The sequence below is a fragment of the Mustela nivalis genome, assembly GCF_964662115.1.
Source record: "Mustela nivalis genome assembly, chromosome: 7".
NCBI lineage: Eukaryota > Metazoa > Chordata > Mammalia > Carnivora > Mustelidae > Mustela > Mustela nivalis.
Window position 1 is genome coordinate 86,587,900 of NC_139026.1, and position 15,054 is coordinate 86,602,953.

General features: G+C 40.4%; 1 protein-coding gene across 1 annotated transcript in view; it reads left to right on the forward strand.

Moving 5' to 3' along the window:
* Positions 1-1,930: 1,930 nt before the first annotated feature.
* Positions 1,931-15,054, forward strand: part of LOC309869664 (olfactory receptor 8S1-like) — a gene marked incomplete at its 5' end in the record, with an annotated part of 54,406 nt that continues 41,282 nt past the window's right edge. The window contains one exon of the mRNA XM_082741099.1: positions 1,931-2,215. Within this exon, the coding sequence (XP_082597225.1) occupies positions 1,931-2,215 (285 nt within the window). The remainder of the gene's footprint in view (positions 2,216-15,054) is intronic.

The window sequence follows — 15,054 nt, forward strand, 5'->3', positions numbered from 1 at the left end:
GACTTCATCAAAATCATTGAGGAGAACACAGGCAACAAACTCTTTCACCTCACCTGTGGCAACTTCTTCCTAGAAACATTGCCAAAGGTAAGGGAAACAAGGGCAAAAATGAAATATTGAGACTTCATCCAAAAAAAAAAAAAAAAAAAGCTTTTGCACAGCAAAGGAAACAGTCAACAAAACCAAAAGACAACTGACAGAATGGGAGAAGATAGTCACAATGACATATCAGATAGAGCTAGTATCCAAAATCTATAAAAATCTATAAAGAACTTATCAAACTCAAGACCCAAAAATAAAACAAATAATCCAATCAAGAAATGGGCAGAAGGCGTGAACAGACATTTCTGCAAAGACGACATCCAAATGGCCAATAAATATATGAAAAATTGCTCAACATCACTCAGCATCAGGGAACTACAAATCAAAACCACAGTGAGATACCACCTCACACCAGTCAGAATGACTAAAATTAACCAGTTAGGAAATAATAGGTGTTGCTGAGGATGCAGAGAAAGGGAAACCCTCCTACACGGGGAATGCAAGCTGGTGCAGCCATTCCAGAAAGCAGTAGCGAGGTTCGGCAAAAAGTTAAAAATAGAACTACCTTATGACCCAGTAATCACACTACTGGGTATTTTACCTTATGACCCAGTAATCACACTACTGGGTATTTACCCTAAAGGTGAAAATGTAGTGATCTGAAGGGGCATGTGCACCCCAATGTTTATAGCAGCAATAACCACAATAGCCAAATTATGGAAAGAAGGGCGCCTGGGTGGCTCAGTGGGTTAAGCCGCTGCCTTCGGCTCAGGTCATGATCTCAGGGTCCTGGGATCGAGTCCCGCTTCGGGCTCTCTGCTCAGCAGGGGCCTGCTTCCTTCCCTTCCCCTCTCTCTGCCTGCCTCTCTGCCTGCCTCTCTGCCTGCTGTGATCTCTCTCTGTCAAATAAATAAATAAAATCTTTAAAAAAAAAATTATGGAAAGAAATTAGATGTCCATTAACAGATGAATGGTAAAGAAGATGTGGGAGATATATATATATATATATATATATATATATATATATAATAAAAATATATGTAATATATATAATATAATATATATATATATTACGAGGCCATCTAAAAATGAAATCTTGCCATTTGCAACAACGTGGATGGAACTAGAGGGTATTATGCTAAGTGAAATAAGTCAATCAGAGAAAGACAGTTATCATATCTCTCTGATATGAGGAATTTGAGAAGCAGGGCGGGGGTTCATGGAGGGAAGGAAGGGAAAAATGAAACAAGATGAGACCGGGGAGGGAGACAAACCACAGGAGACTCTTAATCTCAGGAAACAAACTGAGGGCTGCTGGAGCAGGGAAGGGAAGGATAGGGTGACTGGGTGATGGACATTGGGATGGACTGGGATGGACATTGATGTGCTATGGTGAGTTGTATATTGTGAATTGTTTAAGACTGATGATTCACAGACTTGTACCCCTGAAGCAAATAATACATTGTGTGTTAATTTTTTTAAAAAAAGAAAGAAAGAAACAGTGATAGAGGAGAAATTACAAGTTTTGCAACATCCATTATAGATAGTTCTCTAAAATATGCAAAATACAGGTAATATTGCTAAGCAGTTTCTATAGAAGGAAACTGACTAAATTAGTCATGGTTAAGGTCTGGATGAATTTGTGAATTCCTTCAGTGATCTCTGAGATAGAATATCAACTATAGGGTGATATCATACTAAGATTGACCTATTCAGAATTGAAGCAGAATATCAGTCTGGGAAGGAAGGATATAAAAAAAAAAATCAATGAGGAAAAACAAGAAATATAAGCTAGTTATGTTCAAGCCCCCTCTTCTGGTAATTGAGTGTGGTCAACAGAGGTTTGAGGTTTATGCTTATTTTTATTTCTAGGGCATATCCTCTCTACATGGCTTTGAGGAACCATAGCACCATCACAGAGTTCATCCTCCTTGGCCTGTCTGTTGATTCCCACATCCAGGTTCTGCTCTTTGTGCTTTTCCTTGGGATTTACCTCTTGACTATACTGGGAAATCTATTGATGTTGTTGGTCATCAGGGCAGATTCCCAACTCCACACACCTATGTACTTCTTCCTGAGTCACCTCTCTTTTGTGGACTTTTGTTTCTCTACTGCCATAGTGCCTAGGCTGCTGGAAAACCTCCTGTCTCAGAGGAAAACCATCTCAGTAGAGGCTTGCCTGGCTCAAGCCTTCTTTCTGTTTGACTTTGGAGGAACAGAAGTCTGCCTACTGTCAGCAATGGCCTATGACCGTTATGCTGCTATCTGTCACCCACTCCTCTATGGCCAGGTTATGAATAATCAGCTGTATATGCAGCTTGTGTGGGGCTCATGGAGCCTGGGGTTTCTAGATGCACTCATTAATATCCCTCTGATAATAAACTTGGATTTCTGTGAGGCCAAAACCATCCATCACTACAGCTGTGAGCTGCCCTCCCTCTTCCCTTTGTCCTGCTCTGATGTCTCTATCAACCTCACTGTCCTGGTCTGTTCCACACTCCTGCATGGCTTCGGTACATTCTTCCTGATCTTCATCTCCTATGTGCACATTGTCTCCACCATCCTGAGCATCAGCTCCACCGCAGGCAGAAGCAAGGCCTTCTCCACTTGTTCCTCCCACCTCACTGCAGTGAGTTTCTTCTATGGCTCAGCTTTCCTCCGTCATCTAATGCCAACCTCAGGCTCACGTCTGGAGCTGATCTTCTCCATACAGTATGGTGTGGTCACTCCCCTAGTGAATCCTTTCATCTACAGCCTGAAAAACAAGGAGGTTAAAAATGCACTGAGAAGAACCTTGGGCAAGTTTTTGCAAAGTGCAGGTAGCAAACTGTGAATGGAGATTATTAGGAGTTAGGCTCGAACTGCATGCATGATGATATCTGTTAGGTTGATGTTAAGTAAAATTGCTGAATGCACATCATGTTAAATGCTGAAAGATGCCATAGTGAACAATTTTATCACCCAAATTCAGTATATTTTCTTCTAATTTTTTATACATAGGGATTTTAATTGAACAAATTATTGAGCAGTCTCAGTAATGTAAGAACATGAATCATTTTTAATTTTTCCATCATTGAATATAAGTGAGTTCTATAAATGACCTTTACCTATATCTAAATAGATTTGTGGCAGATTTTTAGAATTTGACCTACTTTTATTAAAATATAACATACATAAAGGTACACAACATATGAGGATACAGCACAATAAGCTTTCTCAAAGAGAATATGATCAAAAAGCTAACGAGCAGATCAAGTCCCCCTTTGCAATGCTATCCCAGCCTCACAGGTAATCTATGGCCATATATTACTTTTGCCTTCTCTTGTTCTTCATATAAGCGAAATCTACCATCTATTTCTTTTGTGTCTGACTTAATTCACTCAATATTGTACTTAGCTAACTCTCCAAGCATAATGCATTTGTGTATTTTTTGTTCTCAGTGTTGCATCATTTTCCATTACATGAATACATCATTTCTTGACCTGTTTCTGTTGTAGGATATTTATGTAACTTTTGGTTTATGGCTGTTCTGAATAGTGTAGTGATCAGTATTCTTGTACACATTGACCATAGAACACTTCTGTTTTGCTTTGTTTTAGTATATATCTACAGGTGGCTTTGTGTGATCATAAGGTAGGCATTATGCTTCCAAGCACTTTTCCAAAGTGGTTGTAAAATTGTATATTCCCATAGTAGTTTATGATAATTCCAGTTGTCCCATATGGTAAGTACACCTGGTATTTTATGTGGGTTTTTTTCCCATTTTCCAATTCTAGTGAGTTTTGAATGCATCAAAAGTTGTATTTGCATTTCTCTGATAGCTAATAAAATTAAGCACCTTTCCCTCTTCTGCCCTGTGGATTGACTTTCATTCTCTTAATGTTGTTCTGATGAAGAGAAATTCTTAATTTTACTAAAGACCATATAATCATTTTTTATAACTTGCCATTTTGTGCAAGGTTAAGAATTTTTTCTTTACTCCAAGCTTATGAGAGTATTCTGGGTTTTCTTTTATTATTATGTTACATTAGTTACCATAGAATACATCATTAGTTTTGATGTAATATTCCAAGATTCATTGTTTATGTATAACACCCAGTGCTCCATGCAATACGTGCCCTCCTTAATACCCATCACCTGGCCAAACCATTCCTCATCTCCCCTTCTAAAATCCTCAGTTTGTTTCTCAGAGTCCAGTCTCAAGTGGTTCTTCTCCCTCTCCATATCTCCCCCTGCCTTCATTTTCCCCTTCCTTCTCCTAATGTCCTTTATGCTATTCCTCATGTTCCAAAAGTAATTGAAACCATATGATAACTGACTTTCTCTGTTTGACTTATTTCACTCAGCATAATCCCCTCCAGTTCCATCCATGTTGATGCAAAAGTTGGGTATTCATCTTTTCTGATGACTGAGTAATATTCCATTGTGTGTTTGGACCACATCTTCTTTATCCATTTGTCTGTTGAACATAGTACTAGAAATCCTAGCAACAGCAACCAGACAACAAAAAGAACTAAAACCTATTCAAATTGGCAAAAAACAGAAGTCAAACTCTCTCTCTTCACAGATGGCATGATACTATATGTGGGAAACCCAAAAGACTCCACCTCTAAAATACTAGAACTCATTCAGAAATTCAGTGATGTGGCAGGATACAAAATCAATGCACAGAAATAAGTTGTCTTCTTATAGACTAACAATAAAACTGTAGAAAGGGAAATTAGAGAATCAATTCCATTTACAATAGCACTAAAAACCATAAGATACCTTGGAATAAACCTAACCAAAGAGGTAAAGGTAGTGCTACTCGAGGAACTACAGGACACTCATGAAATAAATTGAAGAAGACACAAAAAGATAGAAAAATATTCCATGCTTATGAATCACAAGAATAAACATTGTTAAAATGCCTATGCTGCCCAGACCAATCTATACTTTCAATATCATCCCAATCAAAATACCATTGGCATTTTTCAAAGTGCTGAAACAAACAATCCTAAAATTTATATGGAAGCAGAAAAGACCCTGAATCGCCAAGGAAACACTGAAAAAGAAAAACACTCCTAGTCATGCAGCATACCCTAGTGTTCTGGATAGGGCAAAAAAAGAAGTGGGCCTCTTCCTTATCTCATATAGCTGGGAAGCCAGGTGCTTACTCACATACTCCCATTTTCCTCCATGGGAGAAACCATGAGCTGAGGAGATCTTTCTTGGTGCTGAGTTGTGCCACTTTGGGGGAGGGGTGACATGGATACAGAATAACTCTTCCTCTTACCCACTCCAATGCATCCAATCTTGGATATTTTCTCCTCCAGCAGTGTCCTGGAACTTCTTCCTCTTGTGCCTGTTTAGGAGGGTGTATTAGTAAGGCTTCTCCAGAAAAATAGAAACAGTTGCATGTGTGTGTGTGTGTGTGTGTGTGTGTGTGTGTGTGTGTATACACACAAAATAAGATTTATTTCAAGGAATTTTCTGATGTGATTGTGGAGGCTTATTGATTCCAAAATCTAATAGAAGAGGCTGGCAGACTGGAGTTTCAGGAATTAGTTCAAGTTTAAGTCCAAAGCCATCAGCTGTTGAACGAGGTAGAGCTGATGTTGCAGATGAAGATTAAAGGCAGTCGACTGGAAGAATCTCCTCCTGTTTGGGAGTACAGCCGTTTGTTCTATCCAGTCCATTGGATAAGGCCCAGTCATATTATTGAAAGGAAATCTGCTTTGCTCTAAATCCACCCAAATTAAATGAAAATCTCATCCAAAATATCCTCACAGAAACATCCAGGATAATCGTTTGACCAAATATTGGGCACCATGGCCCAGCCAAATTGAGACATACACAAAGAAGATATAATAAAAGTGAGAAATATTTTTAAGTACAATGACATATCAAACTTGTGTTTTTGGTAGCAGTTCATTTTGGAAAAAAAATTATTATTTTTTTATCAATACCTTACTGTACATATTTTAAAAGACTTAAAACATCCTCCCAAGTTTTAGAATAACAATATCTCACCATCCACCAAAATAAGCCTGGAGAAATATTCAGAACACTTTGGACTATGTGGCATTTGTCATGAATGAACTGATCCATGCCAGTGACCTTGATTATCATGGATGAAGAGATTGGAGCTGGGAAGGAAAAGATTTTTTTTTTAGATTAAATTTTAACTTTAGAATAGTTTTAGGTTTGGGGGGAGGAGTCAAGATGGCGGAGAAGTAGCAGGCTGAGACTACTTCAGCTAGCTGGAGATCAGCTACATAGCTTATCTAAAGATTGCAAACACCTGAAAATCCATCGGCAGATCGAAGAGAAGAACAGAAACTCTGGAAACAGAAAAACAACCACTTTCTGAAAGGTAGGACCGGCGGAGAAGTGAATCCAAAGCGACGGGAAGATAGACCCCGGGGGGAGGGGCCGGCTCCCGGCAAGCGGTGGAGCAACCGCGCACAAAATCAGGACTTTTAAAAGTCTGTTCCGGGGGCGCCTGGGTGGCTCAGTGGGTTAAGCTGCTGCCTTCGGCTCAGGTCATGATCTCAGGGTCCTGGGATCGAGTCCCACATCGGGCTCTCTGCTCAGCAGGGAGCCTGCTTCCTCCTCTCTCTCTGCCTGCCTCTCTGCCTACTTGTGATCTCTCTCTGTCAAATAAATAAATAAAATCTTTAAAAAAAAAATAAAAAAAATAAAAGTCTGCTCCGCTGAGGGACATTGCATCAGAGGCTAAACCGGGGCGAAGCCCACGTGGGGTCACCGTGGCCTCAGGTCCCTCAGGGTCACAGAAGGATCGGGGGTGTCTGAGTGTCGCAGAGCTTGCGGGTATTGGAATGGGAAAGCCAGCTACAGAGACAGAGCCGACAGTAAGCTCACAGCTCGGTGTTACCTTGAACCAGTCGCAGGCTCGGTGAGCTCGGAGCGCAGCCGGAGGTCAGGCAGACGGGAGTAACTGGGCGTTGTTCTCTGAGGGCGCACTGAGGAGTGGGGCCCTGGGCTCTCGTTTCCTCCAGGACGGAGACCAGGAGGCCGCCATTTGTATTCCCCGGCCTCTGGAACTCTACGGAAAGCGCTCAGGGAACAAAAGCTCTTGAAAGCAAACCCGAGCGGATTACTCACCCCGGCCGCTGATAAGGGCGGTGCAATTTCCCTGGGGCAAAGACACTTGAGAATCACTACAACAAGGCCCCTCCTCCAGAAGATCAACAAGAAATCCAGCTGACACCAAGTTCACCTACCAAGGAGTGCGGTTTCAATACCAAGGAGAGCAGCAGAATTCCAGAGGAGGAGAAAGCAAAGCACGGAACTCATGGCTTTTTCCCTGTGATTTTTTTTTTAGTCTTGCAGTTAATTTAATTTTTTTCTTTTTCTTTTTCTTTTTTTTCTCGCCTTCTGGTAAAAAAATTTTTTTTAACTTCTACCCTTTTCTTTCTTAACGTTTTTTGACTAGTTTATCTAATATATATATTTTTTATTTTTATATTTTTCTTACTTGTTTTCTTTTCTTTTTTTAATTCTTTTCTTTTCTTTTTTTTTTTCTTTTTTTTTTTTTCCTTTCTTCCTTTTTGAACCTCTTTTTATCCCCTTTCTCCCCCCTCACGATTTGGGATCTCTTCTAATTTGGTTAAAGCATATTTTCCTGGGGTTGTTGCCACACTTTGAGTATTTTACTTGCTCCTTCATATACTCTTATCTGGACAAAATGACAAGACGGAAAAATTCAACAAAAAAAAAAGAACAAGAGGCAGTACCGAAGGCGAGGGACCTAATCAATACAGACATTGGTAATATGTCAGATCTAGAGTTCAGAATGACAATTCTCAAGGTTCTAGCTGGGCTCGAAAAAGGCATGGAAGATATTAGAGAAACCCCCTCGAGTGATATAAAAGCCCTTTCTGGAGAAATAAAAGAACTAAAATCTAACCAAGTTGAAATCAAAAAAGCTATTAATGAGGTGCAATCAAAAATGGAGGCTCTCACTGCTAGGATAAATGAGGCAGAAGAAAGATTAGTGATATAGAAGACCAAATGATGGAGAATAAAGAAGCTGAGCAAAAGAGGGACAAACAGCTACTGGACCATGAGGGGAGAGATAAGTGACACCATAAGACGAAACAACATTAGAATAATTGGGATTCCAGAAGAAGAAGAAAAAGAGAGGGGAGCAGAAGGTATACTGGAGAGAATTATTGGGGAGAATTTCGACAATATGGAAAAGGGAACGAGCATCAAAATTCAGGAAGTTCAGAGAACGCCCCTCAAAATCAATAAGAATAGGCCCACACCCCGTCACCTAATAGTAAAATTTACAAGTCTCAGTGACAAAGAGAAAATCCTGAAAGCAACCCAGGAAAAGAAGTCTGTAACATACAATGGCAAAAATATTAGATTGGCAGCTGACTTATCCACAGAGACCTGGCAGGCCAGAAAGAGCTGGCATGATATTTTCAGAGCACTAAACGAGAAAAACATGCAGCCAAGAATACTATATCCAGCTAGGCTATCATTGAAAATAGAAGGAGAGATTAAAAGCTTCCAGGACAAACAAAAACTGAAAGAATTTGAAAACACCAAACCAGCTCTACAGGAAATCTTGAAAGGGGTCCTCTAAGCAAAGAGAGAGCCTACAAGTGGTAGATCAGAAAGGAACAGAGACCATATACAATAACAGTCACCTTACAGGCAATACAATGGCACTAAATTCATATCTCTCAATAGTTACCCTGAGTGTTAATGGGCTAAATGCCCCTGTCAAAAGACACAGGGTATCAGAATGGATAAAAAAACAAAACCCATCTATATGTTGACTCCAAGAAACTCATTTTAAGCCCGAAGACACCTCCAGATTTAAAGTGAGGGGGTGGAAAAGAATTTACCATGCTAATGGACATCAGAAGAAAGCAGGAGTGGCAATCCTTATATCAGATCAATTAGATTTTAAGCCAAAGACTATAATAAGAGATGAGGAAGGACACTATATCATACTCAAAGGGTCTGTCCAACAAGAAGATTTAACAATTTTAAATATCTATGCCCCCAACGTGGGAGCAGCCAACTATATAAACCAATTAATAACAAAATCAAAGAAACACATCAACAATAATACAATAATAGTAGGGGACTTTAACACTCCCCTCACTGAAATGGACAGATCATCCAAGCAAAAGATCAACAAGGAAATAAAGGCCTTAAATGACACACTGGACCAGATGGACATCACAGATATATTCAGAACATTTCATCCCAAAGCAACAGAATACACATTCTTCTCTTGTGCACATGGAACATTCTCCAGAATAGATCACATCCTCGGTCCTAAATCAGGACTCAACCGGTATCAAAAGATTGGGATCATTCCCTGCATATTTTCAGGCCCCAATGCTCTAAAGCTAGAACTCAACCACAAAAGGAAGTTTGGAAAGAACCCAAATACATGGAGACTAAACAGCATCCTTCTAAAGAATGAATGGGTCAACTGGGAAATTAAAGAAGAATTGAAAAAAATCATGGAAACAAATGATAATGAAAATACAACGGTTCAAAATCTGTGGGACACAACAAAGGCAGTCCTGAGAGGAAAATATATAGCGGTACAAGCCTTTCTCAAGAAACAAGAAAGGTCTCAGGTACACAACCTAACCCCACACCTAAAGGAGCTGGAGAAAGAACAAGAAAGAAACCCTAAGCCCAGCAGGAGAAGAGAAATCATAAAGATCAGAGCAGAAATCAATGAAATAGAAACCAAAAAAACAATAGAACAAATCAACGAAACTAGGAGCTGGTTCTTTGAAAGAATTAATAAAATTGGTAAACCCCTGGCCCGACTTATCAAAAAGAAAAGAGAAAGGACCCAAATAAATAAAATCATGAATGAAAGAGGAGAGATCACAACTAACACCAAAGAAATACAAACTATTATAAGAACATACTATGAGCAACTCTATGCCAATAAATTTGACAATCTGGAAGAAATGGATGCATTCCTAGAAACATATAAACTACCACAACTGAACCAGGAAGAAATAGAAAGCCTGAACAGACCCATAAACAGTAAGGAGATTGAAACAGTCTTTAAAAACCTCCAAACAAACAAAAGCCCAGGGCCAGACGGCTTCCCGGGGGAATTTTACCAAACATTTAAAGAAGAACTAATTCCTATTCTCCTGAAACTGTTCCAAAAAATAGAAATGGAAGGAAAACTTCCAAACTCTTTTTATGAGGCCAGCATCACCTTGATCCCCAAACCAGACAAGGATCCCATCAAAAAAGAGAGCTATAGACCAATATCCTTGATGAACACAGATGCGAAAATACTCACCAAAATACTAGCCAATAGGATTCAACAGTACATTAAAAGGATTATTCACCACGACCAAGTGGGATTTATTCCAGGGCTGCAAGGTTGGTTCAACATCCGCAAATCAGTCAATGTGATACAACACATCAATAAAAGAAAAAACAAGAACCATATGATACTCTCAATAGATGCTGAAAAAGCATTTGACAAAGTACAGCATCCCTTCCTGATCAAAACTCTTCAAAGTGTAGGGATAGAGGGCACATACCTCAATATCATCAAAGCCATCTATGAAAAACCCACCGCAAATATCATTCTCAATGGAGAAAAACTGAAAGCTTTTCCGCTAAGATCAGGAACACGGCAGGGATGTCAATTATCACCACTGCTATTCAACATAGTACTAGAGGTCCTAGCCTCAGCAATCAGACAACAAAAGGAAATTAAAGGCATCCAAATCAGCAAAGGAGAAGTCAAATTATCACTCGTCGCAGATGATATGATACTATATGTGGAAAACCCAAAAGACTCCACTCCAAAACTGCTAGAACTTATACAGGAATTCAGTAAAGTGTCAGGATATAAAAACAATGCACAGAAATCAGTTGCATTTCCCTACACCAACAGCAAGACAGAAGAAAGAGAAATTAAGAAGTCAATCCCATTTACAATTGCACCCAAAACCATAAGATACCTAGGAATAAACCTAACCAAAGAGGCACAGAATCTATACTCAGAAAACTATAAAGTATTCATGAAAGAAATTGAGGAAGACACAAAGAAATGGAAAAATGTTCCATGCTCCTGGATTGGAAGAATAAATATTGTGGAAATGTCTATGCTACCTGAAGCAATCTACACATTTAATGCAATTCCTATCAAAGTACCATCCATCTTTTTCAAAGAAATGGAACAAATAATGCTAAAATTTATATGGAACCAGAAAAGACCTCGAATAGCCAAAGGGATACTGAAAAAGAAAGCCAACGTTGGTGGCATCACAATTCCGGACTTCAAGCTCTATTACAAAGCTGTCATCATCAAGACAGCATGGTACTGGCACAAAAACAGACACATAGATCAATGGAACAGAATAGAGAGCCCAGAAATAGACCCTCAACTCTACGGTCAACTAATCTTCGACAAAGCAGGAAAGAATGTCCAATGGAAAAAAGACAGCCTCTTCAATAAATGGTGCTGGGAAAATTGGACAGCCACATGCAGAAAAATGAAATTGGACCATTTCCTTACACCACACACTAAAATAGACTCAAAATGGATGAAGGACCTCAATATGCGAAAGGAATCCATCAAAATCCTTGAGGAGAACACAGGCAGCAACCTCTTTGACCTCAACCGCAGCAAAATCTTCCTAGGAACAACACCAAAGACAAGGGAAGCAAGGGCAAAAATGAACTATTGGGATATCATCAAGATCAAAAGCTTTTGCACAGCAAAGGAAACAGTTAACAAAATCAAGAGACAACTGACAGAATGGGAGAAGATATTTGCAAATGACATATCAGATAAATGACTAGTGTCCAGAATCTATAAAGAACTTAGCAAACTCAACACCCAAAGAACAAATAATCCAATCAAGAAATGGGCAGAGGACATGAACAGACATTTCTGCAAAGAAGACATCCAGATGGCCAACAGACACATGAAAAAGTGCTCCATATCACTCGGCATCAGGGAAATACAAATCAAAACCACAATGAGATATCACCTTACACCAGTCAGAATGGCTAAAATCAACAAGTCAGGAAATGACAGATGCTGGCGAGGATGCGGAGAAAGGGGAACCCTCCTACACTGTTGGTGGGAATGCAAGCTGGTGCAGCCACTCTGGAAAACAGCATGGAGGTTCCTCAAAATGTTGAAAATAGAACTGCCCTATGACCCAGCAATTGCACTATTGGGCATTTACCCTAAAGATACAAACGTAGTGATCCAAAGGGGCACGTGCACCCGAATGTTTATAGCAGCAATGTCCACAATAGCCAAACTATGGAAAGAACCTAGATGTCCATCAACAGATGAATGGATCAAGAAGATGTGGTATATATACACAATGGAATACTATGCAGCCATCAAAAGAAATGAAATCTTGCCATTTGCGACAGAATGGATGGAACTAGAGCGTATCATGCTTAGCGAAATAAGTCAAGCAGAGAAAGACAAGTATCATATGATCTCCCTGATATGAGGAAGTGGTGATGCAACATGGGGGCTTAAGTGGGTAGGAGAAGAATAAATGAAACAAGATGGAATTGGGAGGGAGACAAACCATAAGTGACTCTTGGTCTCACAAAACAAACTGAGGGTTGCTGGGGGGAGAGGGTTTGGGAGAAGGGGGTGGGATTATGGACATTGGGGAGGGTATGTGCTTTGGTGAGTGCTGTGAAGTGTGTAAACCTGGTGATTCACAGACCTGTACCCCTGTACCCCTGGGGTATATAAACATTTTATCCCCAGCTAGAACCCAGCTAGAACCTTGAGAATTGTCATTCTAAACTCTAGATCTGACATATTACCAATGTCGGTATTGATTAGGTCCCTAGCCTTCAGTACTGCCTCTTGTTCTTTTTTTTGTGTTGAATTTTTCCGTCTTGTCATTTTGTCCAGATAAGAGTATATGAAGGAGCAAGTAAAATACTCAAAGGCTGGCAACAACCCCAGGAAAATATGCTTTAACCAAATTAGAAGAGATCCCAAGTCGTGAGGGGGGAGAAAGGGGATAAAAAGAGATTCAAAAAGGAAGAAAGAAAAAAAAAAAAGAAAAGAAAAGAATTAAAAAAAGAAAAGAAAACAAATAAGAAAAATATAAAAAATAAAAAATATATATATTAGATAAACTAGTTAAAAAACGTTAAAAAAGAAAAAGTAAAAGTTTAAAAAAAATTTAACCAGAAGGCGAGAAAAAAAACAAAAAATGAAAAAGAAAAAAATTAAAATAACTGCAAGACTAAAAAAAATCACAGGGAAAAAGCCATGAGTTCCGTGCTTGCTTTCTCCTCCTCTGGAATTCTGCTGCTCTCCTTGGTATTGAAACCGCACTCCTTGGTAGGTGAACTTGGTGTCAGCTGGATTTCTTGTTGATCTTCTGGGGGAGGGGCCTGTTGTAGTGATTATCAAGTGTCTTTGCCCCAGGTGGAATTGCACCGCCCTTATCAGGGGCCGGGGTGAGTAATCCGCTCGGGTTTGCTTTCAAGAGCTTTTGTTCCCTGAGCGCTTTCCGTAGAGTTCCGGAGGCCGGGGAATACAAATGGCGGCCTCCTGGTCTCCGTCCTGGAGGAAACGAGAGCCCAGGGCCCCACTCCTCAGTGCGCCCTCAGAGAACAACGCCCAGTTACTCCCGTCTGCCTGACCTCCGGCTGCGCTCCGAGCTCACCGAGCCTGTGACTGGTTCAAGGTAACACCGAGCTGTGAGCTTACTGTCGGCTCTGTCTCTGTAGCTGGCTTTCCCATTCCAATACCCGCAAGCTCTGCGACACTCAGACACCCCCGATCCTTCTGTGACCCTGCGGGACCTGAGGCCACGCTGACCCCGCATGGGCTTCGCCCCGGTGTAGCCTCTGGAGCGATGTCCCTCAGCGGAACAGACTTTTAAAAGTCCTGATTTTGTGCGCCGTTGCTCTGCCGCTTGCCGGGAGCCGGCCCCTCCCCCGAGGTCTATCTTCCCGTCGCTTTGGATTCACTTCGCCGGTCCTACCTTTCAGAAAGTGGTTGTTTTTCTGTTTCCAGAATTGCTGTTCTTCTTCTCTTCAATCTGCCGATGGATTTTCAGGTGTTTGCAATCTTTAGATAAGCTATCTAGCTGATCTCTGGCTAGCTCAAGTAGTCTCAGCCTGCTACTTCTCCACCATCTTGACTCCTCCTGTTTTTGCATCTTATAAATCTTATTCTTGGGTTTCATTTTGGCTGGGGTTTTTGGTGGTGGCTTCTGATTGCTCCAAACTTTCCCAGGGTGCACCTTGCCTGGATTGTGGTTGATATTTTCAGCTTACATCCCCACAACCACAGCTCAACAGAATTACTAGGAGGAGGAATTCCCAACAAAGAAGAGACCCAGAGAAAATGGCCTCTCCCACAGACCTAATGGATATGGATATAAGCAAGATGTCAGAAATAGACTTCAGGGTAACAATTATGAAGACAAAACTAGGCTGGATAAACTATTAATGGCAACATAGATTCTGTAAGGGCAGAAATGAGAGCTGATCTGGCAGAACTTAAACATGCTACCAATGAGACCCAGTCTAATCTAGATACTCTAATAGCTAGTGTAAATGAGGCAGAAGAACTAATTAGCAATCTAGAAGACAAACTGATAGAAAAGAACGAACAGGAGGATGCCTAGAAGAAACAGCTCAAATTCCATGAAAACAGAATTAGAGAAATAAATGATGCCATGAAACATTCCAGTGTCAGAATTATTGGGATCCCTGAGGGCACGGAGACAGAGAGGACTAAAAGACATATATGAGCACATCATAGCTGAGAACTTCCCTAATCTGGGGGAATGAAACAGCATTTGCATCTTAGAGGCTGAGGGGACTCCTCCCAAGATGAAGGAGAACAGACCAGCATCTGAATACGTAATAGTAAAATTTGCAAATCTTAGAATCAAGGAAACCATCTTTAGATTTTTTATTTCTATTTATTTATTTGTCAGAGAGAGACAAACAGGAAGAGAGGCAGGCAGAGGTGGAGAGAGAAGCAGG